The sequence below is a fragment of the Phaenicophaeus curvirostris genome, chromosome 10 (genome assembly GCF_032191515.1).
Source record: "Phaenicophaeus curvirostris isolate KB17595 chromosome 10, BPBGC_Pcur_1.0, whole genome shotgun sequence".
Lineage (NCBI taxonomy): Eukaryota > Metazoa > Chordata > Aves > Cuculiformes > Cuculidae > Phaenicophaeus > Phaenicophaeus curvirostris.
In genome coordinates, this window is record NC_091401.1 from 6,851,861 (window position 1) to 6,879,315 (window position 27,455).

Here is a 27,455-nt window from a genome sequence, read left to right on the forward strand (position 1 = left end):
CTGAGATTATCAAATATGTTTTGTCATGTGAATTTTCAGTGCATGGGTATGAAACATTGGGTTATCTGCCACAGAAGGAATTTCGTAGCATTTTCCTAATTTAACTTTTCTAAAAAAATAAAAAAGCCTTTGGTGTGAGAATCCCTCTGTGACTCCTGTTGTGAAAGTGTGTCTTGTTCTCACCTGGGAAGAAAGTCACTGCATTTCCTCTTCCCTCCTCAGCTCTTTTGCAGACACTGGCAAATCCTGACATTGCTGCTGTCATCTTTCTTCCATTTTCCCTGCTGTGAACTTGCAAGAGGTGAATGAGAAGAGATGCCTAGACATTTGCTATGACTTCTCTTGTTCTCAGCTCTGCAAACACTTGCATCTGGCAGCCTTAGCTGTACTGCTTAAACTCAGGGGAACTTTGGCAGAGAGTGCTGGTGTCAGGCGCTGTTCAGCATGTCCCCCGTCAGGTGGTGGAATAACAAATCTGTTGAAAAGCATACAGCTACACTGAGCAAGGTCTTCTCCTTCCAGGTTTTATAGTAACAGAGCAAAAGCAATTAGCATAACCAGAAAAAGGAACAGAAATGCCCATCAGAAATGGTAAGTCCCAAAGCAGATATTGGGTAGCCATTGCTTAAAGCCTGTTGACTAGGGAGTTTGGAAGAGGAGCTTAGCATCATCCCTAAATAAATGAAGTGCATGACAGCACTCCCCTCCACACACACTCTGTGCTGTGAATATAAGAATTCCTCAGAAGCTTATGCAAGGCAGGTGTCACTGGAGGTAGCTTTGCACCAGGGCTCAGTTCTTGTTACAGCACTGTCACTTCTTTGCTGAAGAAATGACATTGCAAATCATCTCCACATCAGAAGCCCCATCCCCTGCAGCACCAGTGTCATTAAGGAGACTGTAACTGTAGGATGTGACCAGGAGGCACGAGTGCTGTGAGCATCCTCAGCAAGCAGGAGAAGTGATAGCTATAGAGAAGACTCTCCAGAGTCAGGAGGCAATAGAAGGATTTACATGAGGAGCTGGATGGTCATAAGTCCATTCCAGTTGCCATCATTACAGATAACTTTGATATTAACTGTGAGACTTGGATCTGTAGCAAGCGGCTGCACAACTGAGACCCAGTTCTTCTTATAGTTACATGACAGTACTGATGTCTGTGAGGTGGCAGTGAGGATGCAGAGCAGGGTTTAGAGAGAGGGATTCCTATTTTATTAATTCGGCAAGCACTATGGGAGAAAAAACCAGGCTGTATACAGCACAGTCTGCTCAGGGGGGGCCTGTAATTGCAATTGAAAGACCAGACTGCTTAGCTAAAGAAAGCAAACAAGGAATTGATCAGTTATTGCTGCATTACACATGCAGTGATGGTTTCTTGCATGCAAGCTTCCAGGGTATGATCAAACTACATTGTCAATTTACAGTGTTAGTCTATGAAGCTGTAATCCAAAGTAAAGCTCTTTGTGCCTCCCTAGAGCTGCAGGGTTTAGGTGGGAACAAGGACCTGCCAGTAGGAACTCCATGCAGGATCAAAACCTTAGCTTTTCTGTGCCTTTCTTGGCTATGTGATGCATTTTCATGGGGTTATAAGGATGGTCTCCTGTGATTTCACACTATCCTTTTTCCCAGAAATGAGAGTACTGGTCTCTACTGTCTATTTTTCCTTTTCTTACTCTAATGAATGTGCATTATAAACAGAGGTGTACAGCATAACAGACCCCCCTGGAAGTATTTGTAAATAAAAGGCTTTTAGAAACCTTTTATAGGGAAGCTCTATAGACATTAATAGATAGTGAACACTTTTCTATAGGCATTGTTTTTCCGCTAGTCTGTACAATCCAATAGCGAATTATATTCCTGCTATCAAATCCCAAAGGGTGATTCAGAAAAGCATTATAAAGGACCTAATTCTCTGTAATTTTCTGCAGTAATTAAGATAAAAGCTTTTCAGTGTCTCCTCTATTACAGTTCATGGGATTTTTTCCACAGGAAAATAAATGATCAGTTCAAATTCTTGGTTACTTAAGCAAAGTAAAGCCAGTAAATTCTGAAGGTTTATTCAGGTAAAATTTCCTTTCATTTCTGTGTGAAATTTACTTAATTTCAGGAGGCAGTGGAGGCCAAGATTAGGTTCCCTGTTTGTGATTTTTATATATATTTGGACATCAAACTCCACTTTCTGTTAGGGCCAAACAACTTCAGTGATTTTGCTGCTTCTTCCCCCTGGGCTGGCAGGGAATGTGTGCTTTGTGGAGTCGTTGCACACAGCAGCAGGTCCCACTCCATTAACACATGGAGGTTCAGTGTCGTGGTGAACTCAGAACTCTGAGGACCGTGGAATGTTTAGAGAGCTGCAGAGTACTAATTGAAATACTGCTGGTGCTTTTCCCATCATGTGCTTGGAAAGCCATCTGAGGACCAACCCAGCTCTGTGCCTACCTATATCTTGTGCAGGAAGCAGAGACAATGTTTCTAGAATGTTGTGCTGAGCTCCCACATAACCCAAATGTTTCTTTACCCCTTCCCTCCGTGTTTGCTCCAGCAGGAGAGGCACTAATGACCTCTGCAGGGAACTCACAACAGAGCCTTGGGAAGAGGTCACACATATGAGGGAAGAAGGAGTCATAAAAGCCATGGTGACATATCAAAGAGGTTAAAGGCAAAAATCACCCCCATACCATGCTTTGTTGGAGCTCCTTTTGTGAGGCTGTGACCTATACTTTGGACTGTAAAAAGCTGAAGGTCAGGCCTCTGTGAAATCCTTACTCTGCTGACGACAATAAAAGCTTTTTCATTGAATTCTCCCTGTTTCTGGTATGAGAGATTTGTCCATAGCCTTGTTGTAATCCCACTCCACGTACTGCCCTCTCTCCCTGTCCTACTGGATTTTCCCCCAGCATCCTCCATTCCACCTTTCTCCATCACTCTTTGAGGCTGACAGAGAACTGGCCACAGTTAAATGACAACAATAATAGCTTCTTTTGTGTGACATTTCTCATTCCTAGGTCTCTTCAAAGCCATGTGTTTTAATATTACTGGCCTTCTACGCACAGTTTGTAGCTAGCTCTTCTTTGGAGAAGCCAGAGCTAAATCTAGGTACAGACTACAGCACTTTGGATTGAGTGGTCTTCATTGGTTCTTTTTTCTTGTGCCTTTCCCTGACTCATTATCTGCCTCCTAGTGTCAAAGGAAGCTATTCCTGTTTCCAGGAGCTCTAGATGGCAGGCCAGAGCTGATAGTACAAGAATGTCATTAGGGGCTAGGGGGACCCTGGAAGCCTGCAGGAAATGGTTCATCAAAGATGTTTGTCACCTCTGCTTCCCAGGGGTCTTTCAGAGGTGTTGAGTACACTCATCAGTAACAAGACTTCCTGCTGGAATTATTGCATCAATTAGCCACATGAAAAACATCTTGCTGCTCTCTCCACTTCAAATAGATGCTTCCTCTCAGTGCGTGGTGCCCTCTTAATCTATTCCAGAGTGATTTTGCTCATTTGATGGCACATTGCAAAATTTCCTGGCCTAGCATTGGTACCAATGACCTATTTTGCACTCACGTACCAAAGTGTGACTTTGATTACATCACTGTCCCAGCCACTCTAAATCCCAGCCACTTAGCAGCGAACTTAAAGTAGGTCACAATGAGTTCAGAAACAAACAGCTTACAAAACTAAATCTTCACTCCAACATGTCAATGCCAGTAGTGTACAAGCAAATAAACAATAAATCCTCACAGCAGCATTCAGAATGTCATTGTAATACTCCAGAGACCAAAGAAGAACAGAGCACTGTCTGAATTAGCTGTTTCTGCCTTTTTTAGTTTTAATGGATTTTGATGCTTTGTGAAATTACCGTAACTCATGAATGGTGCTGCTTCTTTGACAGTGAGAGGACTGGGGAAAGGACATGACTCCAGTATTTTTCATTTTACTCCAGACTAAATTGTTCTGTGACTTTAGGCCTGTTTCCCTGCTTGCAGAGCAGAAACACAATTTGCTATACAGGTGAGTTGAATGGTGCTGACGGTAATTCATCAAGTCCCTTATCAGTCTGCCTACCTTTGAACTCTTAGGAATGTCCTTCGGGGAGCCTTGATGTGGCTGTTGACCACAGTGGATTTTATGATGGTCTGAGTCCCCCTGCTAAACTGGAGGATTCAAAGCATCAGAAAGTTTGTTGTGGCCAACAATCACCACTAGTAATTTCTTCTTTATGTTCATTTTGATTAGGATTTTGCACACGACTACAACGTCCTCATTTCACAATAAATATTTTTTTGTGTTCAGACTGACAAGAGTCAGGCTGCACCAATGCATTTTTTTCTAGAGTTTCCAGGGGGCTTTTTTTCGTTAGCTGAACAAATACCCATTCCGCTGTAGCCCAGCTGTCATAAATCATTTCCTGCTATTTTTATGGACAGGTATTTTGTTCCTATAGGACAGTGAGTCCCCACATTTTCAAAAACCTTCTGCCCAAAGGTGATATTTGCTTTAGTGCACAGTGTAAGCATCAAGAGCTCTCACAGTACTTTTTGGTGAGATTTTTGCTGCACACAAGACTTTCAGCAGCCCCTTTACATGAATGAATTTCATACACACACAAAAAAATTAGTTTCGAGATTTTGAGCTGAAAAGCACTGTGTAAGTGCCAAGGGTTATTTTCAATTAACAATATCTAATTCCAAGCACACCATGAACCACATTTTTCTTCTCTCTTTAGAGCCAACATATTAATCGTTTGAAACAAAAATGACTACATTTTAATGAGAGTTTAAAAGGGTGAAAGTTCTGCTCTAGTACACTGAGCATAATAAATTATTTTTGTGATGTATATCTTCCATCCACTCACTTTAATTTTCAGAATAATATAGAGAGAACAGCGTGTTTTATCTCCGGTCTCTCCTTGTTCACTCCACTTAGCTTTCAATGTGTGTATCACAGTTCATTTGGAGCTGATATTTGTTATTCGTTATGGGCAACATGTTACAATAACACCAAAAGATTACAGTGTTGTCCTCTCCAGACTGGCTTTCACAATATATGAAGAGAATACTCAGAGAAGTATTCATTTTAAGTGTGTTTTTCTACATTATTTCCCGGCACTAGAACATAAAAAATCCCTTGTTAGATGAAGTCCTCAGATGATGGCATGGGGCATTAGCACAGAAAAGCCTTCCACTGCCTGGCACAGACCCTGGGTAGGTCTGAAGTGGGTGGGCTCATGGCTGTCTTTCTTCAGTGGTGGCTCAAGTCATACAATGCGGTTTGGAGGGGAAGGGATAACCTTGTCCAGCAGTGAAATGCAGTAAAGCTGCAGGCAATGCTAGCAGTAACGGTAGGAGAAAAGTTGCAAACTAAGAAGAAAAATTCCTATCCTATTCATGCATGGCAGAAGGCCTGTTACCTTGTCCATGTGCCTTGCCTGCATACAGCTGTACACACCACCTCCACAGAGTGGTTTTGTCCCTCTTGTAGCCTGGATCTCTTTTGCTTCACCTAGTTTTCAGGCCAGGAGTGTGGGGAAGAAGGGAGGTGTCTGGTAATACCTCTATGTGCCCTTTTCCCCCATTGTGCTCTGCTCTAGATCTGGAAAGCCCTGGTGGGATTTATATTGCGGATGGGGAGAGGTGGAGGTGCCTGTGGAGGAGGTATTTCCAAAGACTTTTTTCGGTATACCTGGTCAGAGCAGGAGAAAGCCATGAGAAACAGGTCCACTGTGCTGTTTGTGTCCTGCACACAGACTAGATGACAGAAAATAAACATGAATAAATAGATACAGAGCATCACAAAACTCTCTGATAGAGGAGAATGCATACTGGAGCCTGGAAGCTGTTGCCTGAGAAATAGCAAATAATTTATTCTGTCAGTCATAGCAACTAGCTCATAGAGATGTAGCTAAGTGCCAAGATTTCACTCCTGATCCAGGTCAGCCCAGGTGTATTATAAGCAAAAGTTATTGAGTCATTGACCTTCACCACATTGTGTGTAACAGGCAAGCAGAGATGGGCAGATTCACAATGCAGAGGTGTTATGGAGATGGATAGATGGCTGCCTGACCAACATTTTGGCTGTATTGTCTGATCTGTGTATCCCTTTCTATATAGGTTCTCCACATGTAATTTACTCCTGACTCCCTGAGCTTTCTTCCTGTCTCAGTTCTGCCCAGTTATTGTTAATGGACTGTGACTTTTTTAGTTTGCTTTGATTTAAGGATATTTATTCAATTTCCAGCAGGAAAGCTATAATAGAAACAGTGCCTTGTAGCATATTGGGGAATTGACACTGGTGACTTCCTATTAAAGCCTAAAGGGTGATCAGTTGTCTGTCCATCTCCACAACATGAGCACAATTTACTGTAAAATTTGGGTAGCTGTCATCAATTTCGTCCCATATATCCCCTTACAATGAACATGTCAGGGGTCAGTTAAATCTCATCTTCTTGCTGGAAGGTTTCTCTAACTACATCATCTTGCCTTTTCTAACCAGCCTACGTTGTGTTGGGATATTGCACTGCAATGTGACTCCCTCAAGCAGATCTGTGCGAGTCTGCCAGAGTAAACAAGATTCAGCGTTGTTTATCTGTCTTCTCGAGGGTCCCCAGAAGGGAACATAGTCAGCAACTATGCACTCTCCAGTGTAAGCAGAGGATGAAAAGAAGCCTCAAAATTTAAAATACAGTTTTATGTGTTACCAAAACTAAGGATGGGATGGAACGGTAGTGATAATGACGAGGCAGATAATGACTATACAGAGCACCTGCCAATTCATACTCAGGAGCCATTAGATGTCCTTTAGTTATATGTGAGGTAAGAGCATGAGGTAAATGGACATATTTCCCATCGAAAGTCTGCTGAAATTTTTAGTTCACTTTGTATTATAGATGAATTTACAGTCTCTCACATTACAAGTGATGCCATAAAAACACATCCTTTCTCCCGTTAGATTTGCAAACATGCACAGTCCTCTCCTGGACTGATTCATGGCAGTACCTTCCTGCTTGTCTGCCAGGTCAGGTCCTGCTGCAATTTCCTTTCTCTGCCACAACCACTTACCTTGGCTGCAATCACTCTGGAAGTGATGTCACTTGTGTCCATATCAACTAAGACAGGAGAGAAGAAGTAGACAGGAAAGGACAATGCTCCCAGTGTTAGTACGCTTATTTGTAATGATGGCTGGATGCTCATGGCTCATTTAGACAGAAGCAAATATGAATTACTTTGCTATTGGTGATTAACCCTATAGGCATAACAGAGAACTTGCAAGACCTGTTCATGTTATCTCTCTGAGAGATTTAAAATGCAGTTTTCACTGAATTCAACAGAATTTCTCTGGATTTAGCAAGGAAGATCAGCCCTTCTTTTCAGCACGCAGTTTAAAATATACGTGAGAATTGCCCTCTCCATTGTGGCAGAACAAAAGCTATTCTCACAGGTCTAGCTGGAGAGGCTTTGGGGGAAAATGCATCTCAGCATGTTACCTCCAGTGACTGATTTCTCTGCTGCACAGGGGAGAAAACTAGGGAGTCATCAACTTCAGTTTGTCACACGAATCAGAACACCTGTCCCCTTGCTCTCTGTGCTCTGCATGAGATGAAGGAAAAAGCAAGTACATCAGTGCTCGTGAAGCAGAGCAGCTATGTGTAGCACTGAAACAGACTTGCAACACCCCTGGCCTGGCCTGGCCTGGCCTGACTGGTCGCTGTTGACCCAGATTTGCACCTCTGCCAATTCAGGTAACAAGCATCAGCTCAGTGCTCCTGGTATCTCCTAACCAGCACCTCCCCAAAGAGCAGAGACGGATGGCTCTTACTGAGTGGGTAGGACGTTTTATTACTTTAATGGAGTGAAAGAGAAACTGGAAGGAAGACAAGATTTCAAAGCATTCTAGACTCTGTTTCAACACACTTTGGAGCCAATCTAACACCCACTGAAGACCTCAAAGTACACCCATTCATTGACTTTTCCCTACCACAGATGGGTTCTCATGAGGCAGAACCCAGAATGGAGTAAGAGAATATTGTTACGATCGAGGAAGTATAACAGAAGGGCATACACAGGGCTTCTGGCAAAGCACTGCAGGCAGGAGGTAGATAAGAGTGGAGTTGCTTGGAACTGGTAACCAGGCTCTCATGCATAGCCTTGGGCAATGTAGAATCACAGGATCATTTAGGCTGGAAAAGACCTTTAAGATCAAGTCCAACAGTAAACCTAGCACTGACAAGTTCACCATTAAACCATGTCCCTAAACAGCACATCTGCACATCTTCTAATACCTCCAGGGACAGTGGCTCAACCACTTCCCCAGGCAGCCTGTTCCCATGCTTGACAACCACTTTGGTGAAGAAATTTTTCCTAGTATCTAGTCTAAACCTACCCTGGTGCAACTTGAGGCCATTTCCTCTCTTCTTATTGCTTGCAACTTGGAAGAAGAGCCCGACACCCACCTTGATAGCAGAAATTTCCTGTAGTCTCATGGCCAAGCAGTTCCATGGGATTCTTTCGCTGCTCTGCATCTTTGCCCTCGTTCTGGTGATGATGTAGCGTATGACCTCAGGAACTGCTAGTCAGTAAGATTTTGAAAGGCATCCTGCAGAAAGGTAAGTTGCAGAGTGAAAGTGGAAAAGCCATTCTTGATTCACTCCAGGTGCAAATGTTGATAACCCAAAGGCATCTCCCAGTGTCCCTCTGGCCAACACTGAACCATTTAATGAAGCCAAATTGAAGGAAGTTCATACTGGAATACCTACTTAAATCACCTTAATTTCAAGAGATGCTTCTCCCATGGATGGCCAGAGAGTAGTGGATTTAAGAAGGTAAATGTCAGTACATCTTAGGTGAGCAGAAATGCATAGGCTCAGAGACAGGCTATGGTTAAGTATGAATTCAGCACAGAAGCATTGGTATTTCAGTCCCACAACCATCAAGCAGGCTCCTGCTTCTCTTTCCAACTGATCAGGCAATAAGGTGAAATAATAGGTTCAAGGGTAGCTGTTACTCACAGCTGTATCCTGTGCATCTTTGCATTCAGAAGCAATTTTATTCATCTGTCAAGAGAAACAGATCCAGATGAATTTTAAAGCTGTGTGGGAAGATGCAGCCATGAAACACACAGCAACAAGACCCTCAGCACAGCAGCCTGGGTGCTGGCCTAGGATGTCAAATGGGGAGTTGAGTATTGGGGGCTGGCTGGACAAGACCCCTACTTTGTTACCTGCACCAGGACCCCTATGAAGTGTGTGGCAGCATTGGCTGGAGAGATTTAATTTTGGATATTTCCCCCACAAGTCTGACCTAATGAGTTATAGCAATGTCTGTGTGCTGCTTCTGCAGCTGCCTCATTATCAGAGGTGTTCATTTCCCAGATGGGTGTGTGATTTACCATTTCCCTGGATTAGAAAAACAATGTAATTGCACACTGAATTCAAACCTGCCCTGTTTTAGGGAGAGGCAGAGTCTGATATGCATAATTTGTAAATGAACGTCACATTGGCACTGCATAGGCAGTACTATCAATTTCTCCTCTGTATTAATTTTTGATTCGGTATTTCAAGACTCAATTCCATTTTTTGAAGCTTAAAGCCCAGAAAGAATCAGCGTTAGCATGCACTTTGAAAAAAGAGGTATACCCAGTAGAAATGGAGACACAAGTGATCATCTAGCTCACTGTTCTATCTAAGGAGACAGATTAGTTGCACTGATGACTACAGAAGCATAACTGTAATCTGTCAAGAGATTTTCACTTTCCTGAGGTTATTTTCTTTTCATTTAATTTTTATTTTCTTTCCACTTTTTCATTTACTTTGCTTTTACTTGACTGTGATTTTGCACAACGGATATCTCATATTTAAAACATAACTATGTGATTTTACTGTAAAACCATGCAGAAATCTTTCTAAGGCTCACCCATTAAAATTTCACAGATGGGAAATTCAAGCACGATACTCATGCAGACCTGAGCTATAAACAAAATTTCTGGATTGGAAAGGCCCTGATTTTCACAGACACTTTACTCAGAAAGGCTTTAGGCTTAGAGTCCATAGTTGAGAAATGGAAATTAGGTTGTAAGTTGCTGGTTGGAGATTTGCCAGCTCTGTTCTGCTTTGCTTCCATTTTTGCTGGGCTGAGGATCATCGACCCAGGGTGGCCTTGAATTTGGACCAAGAGTTCGATTCAGCACTTCACTGCAACCTGCTGCTGTTTTAGGAATGCATAGTAGCCTAAAGCTTAGGCAAAGATTGATGAGTGCCCCCTTTTGGGGGGCCAGGTGCCATTAGAGATGGCAGAGTGAGCTCCATGACTTGCACTCCTCTCTCCAAATTCTGCTTACATCCCAGACAAGCTCCTTTCCTTCCATGCTCCCTCAGGGCAGCTCTCACTGCTTCTCCTGCCTCCAGAAAGCAGAGTGTTTCCTCCTCCCAGCAGCACCCCACACTTCTGCCCTATATGTATGTGGAAGGATGTTCTGATTGCCTCCTTCATTAAGAAACAAGGCAAGTCTCCTCCCTGTGCCCTAGAAACAGTGAGTCCCTGCTGGCCTTACAGGCTGCTCTGATATTGAGTACCATCAGTCCTGCTGGCTCTGTGGATGACAGAGCTCTGCAGACATCCCCTAAGGCCTTTCCTGCTGTCCCCTGTATGCTAACATGGTATATGGGCACCTCTAACTCTAAGTGGATCGTTTCTCCTCTCATTTGTCTCATCTCACAGAACCCTGGAGGACTGCTCGCATTTATTTTAGGCTCTGGTGGAGCTGATTTCCTTCTTTCAGTTTGATATACTGTCATTCCTAGACAATTATGTTTCTGCTTCTCAGGAAGGCCAATTCCTTGATTAAATAAAACCAACCTGTTTGTGCTGGTATTATTTTTGTTATTAGCATCTTGGTCCTCATTCACTGGGATGCTGGTATCCTGCCTCCATCACTAAACTGACAACTGACTGAGAGGGTACCCTAACTGTTCAGACATACACCCTGTGCAGCTTCTGGTTTGAAGACTCCTGTAGAGCTGGACGATGGATTTCAAGCATCCACAAAGCCAACAGTCCTGCCTTCAAGAAAGGAACAGACAGTGCAGCCAAGACCTTGCATAGAAGGAGTGCCTGGGAAGCCATGGAGAGTGGTTCTCCAGGGATTGCAGGGAGGTACTGAGACACTCTCCATACAGAGTACAATTCAATGCCTTCTGAGTGAATAAACCCCTCTTTTGTCTCCTGCCTAATCTGGCTTCTCTGAGAACACAACACAGCAACTAGTTCAGCAAATTTCAGACCACTCCCCCAGCCCCGTAAGAGCAAAAACCCATAGGGTTTCTCCTTTTGAGAGCTCAGCTTCTGGCCTTTTGTCCTGAAGACCTGTCATTCCCTACATGGCACTGGAAGCACTTTGCTGCTGGCAGCAGTTGATTAATGGGAACTGCATACTGCTGCAAAGCCTTGGAGAAGGGCATGTGTTTGTGAGAGTGGAACTGCTTAGGGGTAGACAGTCAGCACAGAGCAGCACAACCTTCTCTCCCTGCCCTCCATGCATGGGCCAAATCCTTTGGACAGAAGTTCACTGGATGTGGGTGCAAGGAATGGTAGATCAAATGGGAGACACAACTGAGCTTCTAGGGCTGCTACAGAGCTGTTGGAGGGTGCATCTTCAGTCTTTACTGCATTTGCACTGAAGTCAATGCAAATTAGACAGAAATTGATATCATCCCTCTCACCCTCTAAAATACATCTCTAGGATCCATGAACTGGGCTGACAAGGACATCACAAGGTTTATTTACTGTTGAGGAATAACATGCTTTGCTGTCACAGGTAGAAGGAGCAGCTCGGGCCTTGCAGACAGAAACACTGAGCAGAATATTATTTCCTATGTCCAGCTGTAATTGAAATAGCAAGGGAGAGCTGCTCTGTCTCCATGCTTCAGGACAGGGATTATGGTGCCTAAGGAACCATGAAGGAGAAGCCCTCTTGACAGTGTTCTTAGTCTTCTCTGCAGCATGTTCTTGCCACTGGTCTAACAAGTGTAAATCATGTTTTGGTGTAAACCTGGACCCAGTACCTCTGTCATGTCTGGGTGACAGTTTTGGCTACGGTCTTTATAAATCCACTGAGAATAATGTATTTGTGCTCTGGAATGGCATCTCATAATGAGATTGTGATATTCCATGGGCCAAGATTTGCTATTTGTGACAAAGACAAATTTCCTGAAGGGCAAGGCTGCTGGGACACCTGCTGGACTCAGGGGACACTCATAAGCTGAGGATCCGTCTTACCTACTCAGCCATAACTCAGATACAGGGGAGACAGTTTATTAGTGGATTTTAGACCAATCACCAAACACCATTAGCTGCATATCTGACCATATATTTGTGTTCAAAACACTACACAGCACAAAAAAACTAAAAGTAGAAAAGCACAGTCAAGAACTGCGTATATTCACAAGTCAGCCTATCTTATTGATCCAACTATACTCAATACAGCAAGTACAATAGTAAAAAAAAAAAAATAATCATTTCCATGTCTAGAACAACTCCATTTATTCTCCTCAGAGATTTAGAAAATGAATCCTTTGCATAATGAATTTCTGCTTTTTTTTTCTTTGCTCCCAGTTGTAATTTATTTATGGAAAGCTTAAAATTTTGTCTTCATCCTTATTTGTGGAAATACATGTATGTCACATCCTTCCCTTCTGTGCTGTGAGAGAAGTTTTATATGTGTGTATTTATGCATATATACAAATCTGCATGTGAATTCAGGCTACTCTAACTCTCCTAGCTATTAAAACAACTTACACCTAACTTGTTTCCTCTGTCTCATTGGGAATTAATCAGCCCAGGCTTAATAAAGTAGGTGAATTAATACATTTATCTCATTTTATAAAAGCAGCCTAAGAAACACTGTCTTGTTCAAGGCCAGACAGTAAGAGGAAAATTGTTAAAACACAGCGTCTATGTAAAGCCTAGCAGAATTAGGAAATCAGCCTAAGCCTGCTGAGTTTCAGTCTTGTTCCTCTTGCACTGAGACCAGTTGTCTTAACTTTATTTAAATGCACTGTCCTTTTGAATGACTATTTTATCCTACTAGACTTCTTGCTCTTCATTTACATCAATATACGTACAAACACACAGAAAAGTTTCATGTAAGTTAATAATATAAAAGAGAAGTCAGGGTATAATGCAAACTCCAAATCCCCTAGCCATGCACAGCCCAGGGTGAGGGAAGTGCTTGGAGCAATGTCTACGTTACTGGAAGCTGAAGGCCTTCTTACTTGTCTGAACTAGAAGCTAAGTAAAAGCCAGTATGATGCTGATGCTGTCTGCTCTATAAGGGAGTTGTACTCAGTGGCTCGGGGCGTGCCCCTGGCCCTAATTTCCCACAACTGGATTACAGACATCTGGTTTTACAGCTGTTGAGAGAAAGTCAAGTGAAGCAATCTGTCTGTGGTCATACAGCATATCTGTGACAATGCAAAACAGGTCTTGGTGTCTCTCAAGCCTGACCTATAACTCCCTTGCAAGCGAAGCTGCATGCACTCCACCTGTGCTGAGTACTGTGTATTCACATGTATAGGCAAATGTATTCCTGTTTATTTGCTCTGCTCGCCATCTTCACGTGTCCTGGCATAACAGCTGACCAGGGCTGCAGATGGGTAAAGAAACTTATGGATGAATCAGTTACAGGTATCATCCAGGGCCAAATCCTTCAATAAGAGGAGTGTCCCGGGTTTCCCTGACTTCAGCAGTGTTGTGTCTCCGGAGCCACAATGTGTGCTTGGCTCACTGTCTATAGCCTCAATCAGGCAAACGGTTTGTAAAGTGGTGTAAAAGAAGCATTGATGGAGTTTGACAGAAAAGGTAGAATCAGGACACTAAAGCTGACCATTTAAATCCAGCAGGTCACTGATTCTTTTGTGTTGATGTGAACTGGCATAATCAAAACCTGGCTGGATTCCACTTGTGGACTCTCCATCACACACTACTTACCATCTGAATTTCCCTGCATTCAGAGAACACTCCCACACCCCTCCTGCCCTGCTCTCTGAAGAAACAGTTAGTTTGAATAGTAAGATCCCTCTTTAACAACCTTGTCTCAGAAATCCTAAAAGTTAGAGGCTGCACATCAGCACGTACGACTCAGCCATTCACACACACACATCAGTGACTTTTCCCATCTCTGACACGTTGATGCTGTTTACAAATTAACACACATATTTCTGCCTTTTAAAAAGCTGTAGCATAGTGTAACTGCAGTGACAGCCGTGTAACTGCAGAGATTCTATTCCAGAGGTACTACTGCCAAGGGGTGAACTTGCCTGTAAGTAAGAGGCATGTACAGCCCATAGTCACGGTTTCTAGCCAGCGTTTGCATGAGAAATCCCTTAGGTTTTGCAAAGCAGGTAATGGAAGGGCTTTTTTGTGTGTGTTGTGACCTATATTTCAGGTTTATTATTACCAAAGGACAGAAACCTTCCCTTGAATTACTAATCTTTAGCAAAACGCCGTGGCCACCACCACTAAACACACTAATACCAAATTATTGCTGGGGTCTGGAAAAATGATATTCCAGTAGTATCTCCATTTCTACCATGCCTCTCCTGACATTTGTCTGGAGTTGGTTTCTTTTGCTTCTGGGGAAGCAGCAGAATTATACTGGTACACATCAAGTGACAGTGTTCCTGCAGTGAGGTTGGTTCTTCTGAACATTTGGCCTCAGCCAGTGTTTCTCAAAAGAGAAGATAATCAGGGAAAAGTCTTAGAAAATAATCCTGGAAGTCAAAAAAATTGAGATACTGCTGAGTGCTTCCTTGAGTACTTTTGGTATCCATTTTGCAGCCAGACCTTCTGATTTCTATAACTGATCAATGCAACAGCCTCAATAGCAAATATCTTTGAGATTTTTCTCTATAAATGATTACCATAAGTTATGCAATGTTTGGAGAAGTATCTGTATTATTTATTTTCAGTAAGACTTCACTAGACTCTACCCCACATATTCAGCTTCACATGTTCTGATCTCCATGCTGATAGCCTAGCATGGGGCTGCAGAAGCTGTCCCACTTTGAGACAGTGGGAACAGAGGAAGAGGAAGGTGATGTGTGCTAGTCAGACTGACATGGGAGGAAGTTTGGGACAGTAAGTAAATAAGCTGGATGCTTATGTAAAATGATCACTGGCAAACCAGAACTCACAAATGCACTGCTATGGCAGTAATGGTAGTAACTTGGTTGTTGTAAGTGCACGTGGATGTCTCAAAACTAGTTTCCCACACTTACCGTAGCAGGAAAATATGTATATGATATATATTCCCCTTAGGTTTCCAAAGTTTTCTCCACAGTGATAAGCATTTGTGCAGCAAGGTGCACCAAATGATTTGGCTTGTCCTAGAGCAGGGCAGCACAGAATAGCCGAGCCCGAGTCTCTTAAAAGACTCCTGCCAAGCACAGCGGGACCTGTGCCTGTTTGCATCAGCACTCATTCACCCTGAAAACCAGCTGAAGGATGGGCTGGATTTTTTTCTTAGTGCAACCCTCTTGACTTCAGTAGAGTTCCGTTGCAGTGAACTCGTCCCAACACACTCACATTGTGCAGTCAAACAGAGCAGCAGAGGTTCTGGCTGGCAGGCCATAATCAAATCCCACTTCAAGTGAGCCAGCCAGCCTGCAGCCAGGGGTTTGGAACAAGGAGAGAGGCACCATGCCAAAGCCGTCTCCTGCAGAACTGCATCCTTTGCTGTTATGTAGTTACACTGATGCTAACAAACGTATTTTCAATCTTTAATTTCTACTGTTTGGGGCTACCTCACCGGTGTTCGAAACTCAGTGTGGTTTATGATCAAACAGCCAGATCACCATCTCCTGCAGTGTTTGCTTTGGTCACAAGGATCACAGGGGCTGCTGTGAAGGGGTTTGCTCTGGCTCCCCTCTGGGTGCCGTTTGCACCAATGGCTTTGGGAGGCACTAGTGCTCTCCTGTGCCCGGCAACGATATGTTCCTGGTCCCTATTGTAGCAGTTCCTGCCTTAGCAACTCGAGGAACAAGCAGAGTCTGTTCCAGTTTGTCAAGCAGATGCTGAGTAAGAGATGTAATTGACTTCTCTAGAAGATTCCAGTTAGTGAAAGAAAAATGAACGTAAGCCCTTCTGAGACGAGCACGCTTATTTTGCAGAACTGTGCCTAGAATCATTAGCATCTGCACCTCAAATTCCTGTAGGAATATAAGAAATAATTAAATAAATTTATACTGCATGATGTTATGCCTTGTCACAGGAGATTCTGTTCAGAAATTTTTGGCAACCAAAAGTCATGAATCTACTCTATGCCTGGTATGAATTTCCCTATTTCTTGTACGTACAATGCTGGAAGAAATCACCTTGTGATTTGTTACAGGTGAGGAATAAGACTGATTCCTTTCATTTTCCTGTAGAGATTCCTTTCAGAACTTCCCCTGTATAGGGTTCTTCCTTTCCTCTGAAAAACTGTGGCCAGCTTTCTCCTTACCCTTAAGAAAGGGAAGCTGGCCATTGCCAAAGTTCAAAATGCTGGACTTCACTTGTGGATTTTGATGAAAAAAAAGGAATATTTTTCACCAGAAGATAAGCATTTCTGTATACTGAAGATATTAGTGGGACCTTGTGCTTCCCCTGCCAAGGAAAAAGCCCTCCACAGTTGCTTCTCCCGATTAGTACAAGTAGCAAAAATTAGGACCAGTAGCAAAAATTAGCAATAAAGAACCATGGCATTCTCTTAACAGCCCAGCTGGTGACCATGTCAGAGGAGATGGGCTTGGTCGAGTGTGGTTTCTGATTGGTGAAAGAGTGATTCTGTGTCTTTGCTGTTTTCTAACAGAGATGATCTCAGCCACTGTGTGTTTGCAGAGGGGCAGGATTTGGTCACTTTGGGTCTATCTCTAGGTCTTTGTTCCTTTTTCTGTTGCTGAGAAATAATGACATTTGGAAAACTGAGCCTACGCTTCCTGAATTGTAGCAGTGAGTGTTTACCACCTACTCCTGAATTCTTGACAGCATTCCATAAATACTTTAACTTACATGAACCACAAGTCTTGACTGAGACACCATTCAATCTGCTCAGCTATGTGTGATTTGCCTTCAGATTTTCTGTTCTTTGTTTGTTTCTTGTAAATGCACCAGAGTAGTTGGTCTGCTTCCCAGAGTGGTGTACTAGAAGCTATATCTTGGAGCCTATGATTTAGAAAAAGCCCGTAAAACACCTTTTGATCACTGGGCTGAGCTCAGATGTGGTTTGCTCTAGTAAAGGGCCCTTAAATTTTTTTGTGCCTCTTCACTATTTATCATTTTAAAGTAAATTTAGCTGTGGCTGAATAAACAGCAATGGTAGAAATGTCACTCTCCCTTATTGCAGGTACAAAGATGAAGCTATGTAGTGGCTTAGTAATAACTCTTACACTTCTAGATAAATGCTATTGGGATTTACAGGTTTGTAAAGCTTGAAAGTTCTCAACATAACAAGTTAACTGTGAAATGTTAGAGGTAAGGGCTGTAGAAAGAGGGTAAGAAGAGAAAAGCCTGCTCCATTGAGTCTGTTCAACCTGTCTCCAGCCTTTGGCCTGACCCTGGCATTTCCATATAGGCCCCAAATTTCCATCATAAATGCTGAAGTGGGTCAGGAAATCTGAATGATAGCACCTCAGACAAAGCAGCTGTTATTTCACTATGGGACTATGGTACTAAGAACTGAACAGACGAGTAAAATAAAGAATCTGGAAATGTATAAAGAAACTAAGAACTAACCAGACTATTAGGTTCACAAATCTGGACATGCATGAAGGGAGGGATAATCCCTACAAATAGGGTCTTAGCCTAAATGGAAACATGCAGCTCTCTGGGCAGGCACCAGCCAGAAAACCAACATAACAAATACCACCAACACCACTGCTAGCAAGGGCACAGGCTGATAAGAGAGCAACTGTCTGGTACATCCACAGTCATAGAAAAGGCTTCTGTCTGTAGGAGAAAAAAATGTTGCCTTCTGTATCCTACAGACCAGAAAGAATGGAGATAAGTGGAAATCCAAAAAAATTGTTTTGGGGTTTGTTGTTGTTGTTATTGTTATGGGAAAGACTTTGCAGAGGGTATGAACTCCAGGTCTGGTTATTTCTCATGGCAGTTCCAATGCCCCCACCGATTGCCATCCTGGTATTCAGAGCCCAGTTAGCAGGGATTAGAACTGCCACCTCCTGCTGCAATTCAGCAAGATCAGTGATCTGATTGCTACTGAAGTCCCGGTGGAGGACTTCACCAGTACTTCCTATGTATCAAAAAATAAGTCAAATACAGGGGAGGCAAGCAAGTCTGCACTAGAACATTAAAAGCAGTGGGGCTAAATAAGCTCCAGTGGAAAGGAAAAAAATATTTTCTTTGTCTAAAATTACAATCAGAATCAGAATCAGAACTGGCAACGGGTTTTTCAGGGTAACAAATGTGTTTTGTTGCAGTCTGGGGGAAATAGAAGCGGTGGCTCTATCTGTGTGGTGAATGATCTCCCACAAATGGTCCTTGGGCATTCATGCAGGTTGGAGCTGTCAGAAAAAAAGCTGTCCTGCTACAGACTGGCAACAGTTTGGACTCACATCTGCTTCCATCCCTCTGTTAGCATTTTCAAGAGAGATTTCCCGTTGGTCCAGTGAGGGGATGTGGGGAGACCACAGCCTCGTTGGAAGTGAGCTGAGTTCATTTCACTCATTGTTACTGTAAGACTTCACCTGCTGATGCAGAGGAGATTGCTGTTCAGTGTATCCCCATTTCTCTGCTGTGGGTGAATGAATCCCTCTATCCTTTTATCCTCCATAGTGACACAGAGGAAGCTGTTCACCCCCATATATCTATACTGCACCATCAACAGGCCTGGATGAGGTTGGAATGGTCACATGCCATATTTAAATAGTGGCTTGCTTATGCAATCTTGTTGCATAAAAGTCATTAACAGGACGGCTGTAAGACAGAGGTTATTTGGGAGAACTGTCATCTCCCACTAAGGATCCAAGAGACAGAAGATTTCCTGACTGCACATATGTATTTTCTGCCAAAGGCACTTCCTTATTATTACAACTTTCTTGGAGAGAAAAATACATTCTAACAAGCAGCTCTTAATCCTCCAACTACTGCAACAAAGGAGCCTTAGAACAAGAGTTCCTACAGTATAACACTTTTGAAATGTATGTTCCAGGAGTGATAAAAAACTGCTTTTATACTTGGAAAACAAATCTGTTTCAGTTGGATGCACTCAGACTTTCCTTCTGATTTGTTTAACATGCATCTTCCGTCTGGTCTGTCTGAAAAGGGACTAACTTAATGAAGCCCAAAGATGTAAGGCTTTTAGATCTTTTTGTTATGCTGTGGATGAAACAAAAACAGAACTGCTGTGGAGTGGTGAGCATCAGACAACAGAAATAACATTGATATGTGCCTTGATTTATTGTACAGCAGACATATAGCAAAATATGTAGTTTCTGAATAGATAGAATTCTCTCAGAAGCTGCCACACAAGGAAATAAATGAGGAATCCTACAGCAAAGAGGCAGGTGGCCAAGAGCTGCCCCAGCTCACATCCTGCTGTCAGAATGAAAATGCACCCAACACCAGGGCTGCAGCTCCCTGCCCCGCAGTGGCAACCAGTCCCTGCCTCCCTCATCTAGCACTGCTTCCTTTAGAAAAGAGCTATTCTTTCAGCAGTGCATTCCTGCTCTCTGGTTTGGGACATCTCCAAGAAGGAGAGGAATTTGTGGAATCTGGCAACAGGTTCATCTGACTAACTTCCTCATCTTTAGTCAATGAGTTTTGTCATCTCCTCCTTCTCTGTTGCCATAATTTCTTCATACACAGTGATACTTTGTTTATCAAGGGGTCAGATAGGTGGAACATTTTTATGAAGACAAACCCAAGTTATATATTAACACTTATTTGGCTGCTAAAGTATCTCTTCACACCCAATGACCTATGCTCTTCCCCACCCTCAAACAGAAGCGTTACTGGAAGTATAATTCATATTCATTGTACTGCCAATCTTCACAGTCTTGTTGTACTGAGGGAATATTTAATGGTCACTGTCAAGACTCTCAGTAAGTCTTTTTTTTTCCCCAGTGGCTGGGTCTAGTGGAGACACTCTGCTTGATCTCTGCTGTGATGACACATTGGCAAAGAGGGGCTCTGTAAGGCAGAATGGGTCGGGTCCTAAAGCTTTCTTAGGTCAAAGTCGGTGAGTAAACCGCTAGCAAACTGGAAACCAGTGCATGTTACTGAATCACAACAGTGAAATTGCGTTTGTCAGACAAGGCTTTATTGCCACCCACAGACTGTGTGTATTGCTGAGATCAGGCTTCATATCAAAAAAGGGTGTAGCACAAAAGTACATTGACAGATGGGCAGTGTCCAAAAGACCTTGCTGTCCTAACAGATGACGATGAGAGAACATAAAAGATTTTAGTCTCTATGCTGTAGACAGGCAATGGTGTAGGTGCACCTCCAAACTGAACGCTGCAGTTCAGGGCCCCGATCCAGCTGGTAATTCTTGATGTTGCTAAAAATCACCATTTGGACAGGCAAGGGCAGCACCCGATGGCATTGCCTTGTTCTAGCCTCTCATTCTAACTTAACAGATCTGTGCTCTGCGAGTATGGCTACATTGCTTCCAGGATGAGATTGGTGACTGCACAGCCAGCCAGGCCCTCCATCTCCTTTCAGTTTCTTTGCATTTCTTTGCCTTATGCAAAGAAATGGCAGGTGGCCAAGTCAACATCTGGATGGATGCTAGAACACCCGCCCATCACCATTCACCTATGTGATTATGCTGTAAGAAGTAGGATTTAACCCTGGATCTTCTGTCTGGTATCTAACGAAGGTAAACTTTCAAACTAACCTCAGTAAAGGGGCATGTGTTTCAAAGCTAAAGAATTGGCAGCGTAATACACAGTTGCAATCATTTTACCAACAACTTGGTTTAGGCTGAGGGAGGTTGAAATTTCCTCCTGGCCATAGCTGAGCAATAAAACAGTGATGCTTCTTTAGCAATCACTGCAATAGCAATAGATAAAGAGAGTTCATTGTTCAGCATTATCCACCACCATGTAAGTCACTGGAAGAATCCCTATGTAGAGACATGACAAAACAACCTTTGAGAAAAAGTTAGTTTTCCTCAAAGTTAAAAAAAACATTTGAAGGAATTTCCTGGATGTTCTTTTATAGATTATTTTTATATTCCTAAAGAATCTACACTACATTTCATCCATACATACCCCAGAATATTTCTCTTCCATATTGACACTATTTTTTACCCACAGGTGTCAGGAAAGGCTAATAATTTAGGATGATCCCATGCTAAGGACCCTACCTTGACATACCTGGGAATGTTGAAAAATATTTGAGATGCCTAAACTATACCATCCATCACTTTTGAAACTGAATGACTACAGGATCCCTATTCAGCCCCTAGTTTGCTCCATTAACCTGAGAACCAGACAACTCTTAAGCTTTGATTTACACTATGCTCTCAGTTATGCAATGTCAAATTGTACCATGTAAGATAGTCACGCTATTGTGGAGGATCCCTTTAATCTTTGTACTTTGTACAGGTACAATCTGAGGCAATTAAAGAACATGACTCAGGATATGTCTATACAATGCAGTGCTATGCAGAGATTTTCAGCTACCACCAATCCATCCCATACTGGAAGTTGGCCTGACTCACAGGAGTCATCACAAAAATATGCGATTATGCATAGCTTTTTGAGCTGAGACCTCTGTTACAATAGTTTGGATCTTCTGGTGCCTTCAAGGAACCAGAGACTGTTGGATAGCTGGGAGGAGTTAAAATATTTTTATTCATGGATAAATATTTAAAAGGCACCCTTTTGTAGTTCATAGTCAAAGGCTGCCTAAAAGACCAACAGATACCTGGTAGAAATTGAAATCTTTCCATTTTAAAATGTCAAGTGATCAGGACATGTTACTTCTCCTCTCCAACTTGAACTTATTGTGATAAAGCTTGGTTTTCAGACCCTGTCAGGAGCTCAGCACTTGAATGTCATGAAATGGAGGCAGTAAGAATAACCACTTACTTCTGAGAATCTGAGCAAGCAAAAGAAGAACTCTGCCGCTGTCTGCAGTTACTAGTGATATAGCCAATCTGAACAGTTGGGGACAACATTTTCCACAGGATTATGAGCTTTGGGTTTGGCTTTTCTGGTGAACTCCAAGAAGAACACTGGTCATTTAAAAAAATTCCCCCAAAATGATAAAAATTTATATTTGGTCTGTATTTTAAATTTCTCGTGACCTTTTCCTCATTAGAGGCTGATACTCTCTCACTTTAAAAAAAAGTAGGCTTGAGTGCATTTATCAAAACCACCCTTTTCGAAACCATGTCTGTTCAACTTCATGAAGAATCAGACTTTCAGCCAGAATACAGTTCGCTCAGACCCCTGTAATGGAACTTCCTATTCTGGCTTCACTAAGTGCACGTAGCAAGCTCCAGAGCAACTGTATGTGAGCAAAACATCATTTACTCAGAACCAAAGCATTTGTAGGGATTAAACAGACAAACCACGAGAAATAGATGTCGTCCTGCTTCATCTTCACTGTCAAACTGCTGTCCCAATACCACTGAGTACAAACAGGTAGAACAACAGCATCCAGTTTAGATCTGGACATGGAGCCATTTGAAAAGCATAGTTGAACAGAGACCAGTATGGCAGTAGGAAAGGAAACTAAGATGCAAGCAGCAGGAGTTGGAGATATGATTGTGGAGAAACTGCAAAGGAAGAAACAGATGATGCTGACAGATTGTGGGGAGAGACCAAGAAAAATGCACGTGGGGGCAGAAGTCCAAGAAGTGAGGAGGGCATCTGGGAGTGGAGACTGGATCTGGTAAAGTAACAGAAAGGAGTAGCTGGGGGCAGTGAATGGAGGGGCAGGGAAGGCACACAGAAGGTGGAAGAAAGGGCTGTGCTTCACTGTGCTCTGCTCCTAGAAAGCAGCAGCAAAAACAATGGCAAAACAAATAGATCATCTGCAAATACTGAAATAGCCAAAGTGCGAGGAACTAACAAAAGCCACTGGTAATGCAATGAGGCAGCAGAGCTAGTGAAGCCCACATCGCTGGTAACTTTAAGGTATCGTTACAAAACTGAGGAATTACTGCTCTTTTTAGCATGCTCTAAAGACAGAGGAAATTATGATATACAAGAAAATTATTCCATCATGCACAAAACTGTGTTAAAAAGAAGTCAAACCAAAGCAATGTCTCACACCTTTATACAATTTATAGAATTCAAGATTCAGTAATTTCATAACAACAGAATTTAATATTACCTTTCTACTTCCTTCACTTTGGCCTTATTTTCTGTAAGCATTATGATATTTAAGTACATTGTTGCATATTATTTATCCAAGAATATAATGTTTTTCAGTATTCTAAGTTTATTCTACCAGTTCTCTTCCACGTCATTACAGTATTTTCATCAGCTTTTTTGAGCCTTTGACTCCAGACTAAAATAACATACTCCAAATAAGCAAAAATGCTTATTTGACTACAACTCCCATAGCTGACCCAGTATTCCGCTCCCAGAGCTGACCCAGTATTTCACCCCTCCAAATCAGATCACCCTTTCTGTTTGTGATATTGAATTCTGCTGATTGTACATGGTGAACATTCTTTCTTTTGGAAAACTTTTGCCCTACCACCTTCTTTTATGTTTAACGTCTATTTCAGCAAGAGAAGTACAACTGTATATTTGCCTTAAATGAATATGCGCGCATGTTACAAGTACCAGAGATGTCTGTGCCAGTGTTCTACAGGCTTCCTTATCTAATATATCCATAAACCTGTGTCACCCGCACAGCTCATCAGTCATGACTTTATGGTGCCTTCCACATCGTTGGTCAGAATATTAGGGAGCATTCACCCATGAACTGAGCCTAAGATACACACCCAGACTGTGTCGGGAAACACACCCAGACTACAATAATTTTTGTTTATAGTTACCTTCAGAGATTTAGCAAATAATAGAGCTGGAAAAGCAGCTCCTCAAAAATTAAAACTTGTTCTCACTAAAGTATTTTGCATAGTCCAAAGAGTGTGGCTTAACTAGAGGGCTACATCAGCTTCAAACTCTACTGGCTACGAGGCAGGGACCATGTAAAAGTATCTATACTTAGTATGTTTGTTGAGATATCCACAGTATACGAATGGTCATGAAAAGAAATACTAGATGTCAGACCTACAGAAGTGGAGTGTCTCTTTGGACACATCCTCAGACGTCTCTTCTACAGCCTAAGGTATTGACAAGTCTTTAATTAAGGGACCACAGCATAGTTTGTCTGTGGCCACCATCGGTAGCACTGGCATTATCCAGGCATTAGTGTACATCAGCTCTAATGGAATCCCTCTCCTCATGGCCTTACCCTTGTTTCATCTTGGGCAGATTACTCAGCATCTGTTGGTCTTCAGAGATAGCAGAGGTGACAAAAATCAGCAGGAATAGCATCAAACAAGTAGACTAGAGAAATTATTGTCTTTCCTCCGTTACTGTCTGCAGTTATGATACAGGGTGTTGACTCCATAGGTTTTGCTTCAGTCTATTAAAGACAGAAACTTGTTGATGACATTCAGCCCTGATGTTTGGGTGTAAATGAAGAGAACTGTTCGTAAAGATATGCAGGAACGTTTGCCAAACGATAAGGACATTTATTTTCAGTTTCATTACATCCCAATGCTGGAGTCTGTAAAATGTCCAAGAAAGCTCAAGAGCACTTGAGGCCTTGGCCAGGCTTGTTGAGATCAATAGGGCAACACACGGGTCTGCCAGAAACTGTTCTTCAATGTCTGACTGAATTGGTCCTGAATGGCAAAATGTTGGGTGCAATCTTATCCAGTCTCAGGAAGTTAATCAAAAGTAATGATAGCTGGCTGCTTGACTTGACTTAACCTTTGAAAACTACCCATGCTTTTCAGGCCTATGCAAACTTCATACCAACATTAAACTCTAGAGGGGCAATCAAATCAATAATTCTTTTCTCATTTTACTTGGTTTGTCTGCAGATGTGAAAGCAGTTGACAGCTTTGCACAAATGGCAAGATGAAGTGGCTTGTGACAAAGAACTACTAATAATTCAGTGGGTCCACAAGCAGAAGCAGGTACTGGACTCCAGCCAGCTACGTGCTGGGCTGTGCCATCATGGTACAGATCAAAACTCATAAACACTAGGTGTGGTGAAGTCAGAGTTTGAACTTAAGGAGGAAACCACTGCCGTGGTGTTTGCTCAACAACTGGTCTCTCAACAGGTTAAATTCAGACCAGACACTGGAAATGAAACTAAATAGCGATGCCAACATGAATGGAAAATTGCTGCGGCGTTACACGATCGGGGGATCATGCAGTAAGCCCTACAGGGAAATCAGTAATGTGTAAAACAGCCCCAGCAATGAGGAGACGTGGTGTGAGGCCCTGGGGTCCTGGCTGCCATGGCTTTCATCCCGGAGCCAGTCTCTTCGCCTCCCCTGTCCACACACCAGCAGCCCCTCTGAGCGCTGCAGCACAGACCCCTCACGCACCAGCTCCCAAGCCAGCTGGCACTGTCTCTGACTGCCGAGGATAAATTCCTGGCCCCCGGGCCAAGGTTCGAGCCCACGTGCGGGGGTCACAGTGCAGCCCAGTGAGGGGAGCTGAGGTCAGACACAGCCTGGGATGCCTGAGTCTATGAGGGCAAGCGAGGACGTTGGCCCAGAGGCCCCACAGCCAGGCAGGACAGGGCTATGGCAAAGCTGCAGAGCAGCCCCAGGCTGGGCTGAAATGGGGCTGCTGTGCCTGTGGGCAGGGTTTGTGGGTGGAGGCCCCAGGTGAGGCTGGTCAGGCACACAAGAAGGTCCTTAAGCAGGCCAGCTGTACAGCGCTTCACCACGGTGATGCCCAAAAGGGATCTACCATCACCTCACTAAAAGCATGTTTGCATTTACAAAAGCCAGGGGAAGCCTGGCTCTCCCTTCCAGGGAGAAGCCTCACCCTTTACTACACTTTCCAATGCAGAGTTTTAAATTTCATAATGTCTGATACAATGCATTTTGACAACCTTCTTGTCTTAAGGGCTGCTCATCTGCTCGCCTACCCATAGCCTCTACTTCTGTACTTCTCTACTTCACTTCTGTGAAACTTTGGTGTCTCAGAAATCAGGTGAGTGCTCTAGTCCCAGATCTAACCAGGTAATTTCATTCATGTTTTTTCTTCTTTGTACCTGCTAATATTCTGTGAAAAGTTAAAAATCCCTTGTGTGGGAAAGACAGGCTGACTCAGATGGGATGTGGGAGACCAAGGTAAAAGAGCTCACTCCACAGAACAGAAGTTTGAGATAAAAGAAAGGACAGGCTCCCTTTCCACTCTATGACCTCTGGCAAGTCCTGTCATCTCATACTGTTCCAGCCTGGGAAATGGGAACAAACCAGCAGCTCTGAAACTGAGTAAGGAAGTAAGAGGCGAACCCACAGGGCTTCACAGTGTGAATGCAACTAGATTAATTTATTGCACTTGCTCCTTTGAGCGCAGCAGTCTGGAAACCTGTTCCTAGCTGTTTCTGTGCAAGCTGAATCTAAAGCAATGCTTTAAGGCCTATAGTTGCTTAAAAGATTTTACTAAGTATATTATCATATTATTTTCTTCATTTTATTCCTCTTCGGGATTTACATGTTAACACAAGGCTAAAGTAAAAGTTATTTTCTATAGTAAAATCTTAACAGATTCAATATACTTAATTTTAAGTTTTTTTTTTTCTCATAAAGCTTTTCTTAGAGATTATCCTTTGCTCTGTTCCTTGTAGAGCAGGTCTAGAATAAAGAGAATTTGTCAGGACCTGGCGGTGTCATACACTCCATCTCTAAAACACTTATTCAAATCTGCAGGGAAGATTTACAGGTTTGCCTCTCTTGGAAGCTCTGTTCTTAAAACATTAACAGGGTGAAGGGAATTGCCTCTGCTCTTGTTTCCCAGTGTCACGCAGATGTTTTTCTGTTCTGGCTAGTTCTCCCATTTTGGTACTACTCTTAAGAAATCATTTTCATAAATCTAAACTTATGGAGTTAAGTGGATATTTTTGACTCACAGATGGTGGTTTTCTAAAAAACAAACTAATGAGAGAGCATTTTACTTCTTTGAAAACCTAAAAACATAACCTGATGATGACCTGGAGGCTTGGATCTCTTAAAGCAGTAAAGAAAAAGCAGAGATGTGAGCCATCACAAGATTATTTCTGAAGCCTAACATGAATTTTTGACAGTTGCATTAAGTCCTACTTACAGCTCAGATGCACTAGGTGCTATTGAGGTATATCATATTTTGTCTCTTGTCTGATTTGGCTGTCAAAGAAAGGTCTGTCTGCTCTGTACTGTGTTAGAGCACATTTACAGGCACTTCTGCATGCATTCCTGGATGTCGGTGTGAAGAGATGCA

The 27,455-nt window shown here is 42.7% G+C and overlaps 1 protein-coding gene across 1 annotated transcript in view; it reads left to right on the forward strand.

The window, feature by feature from the left end:
- Window positions 1-15,021: 15,021 nt before the first annotated feature.
- The window catches only part of LOC138724734 (IgGFc-binding protein-like), an 83,426-nt gene continuing 70,992 nt past the window's right edge, over window positions 15,022-27,455 (forward strand). Inside the window, exon 1 of the mRNA XM_069864952.1 lies at window positions 15,022-15,076. Coding sequence (XP_069721053.1) covers window positions 15,022-15,076 — 55 coding nt within the window. The remainder of the gene's footprint in view (window positions 15,077-27,455) is intronic.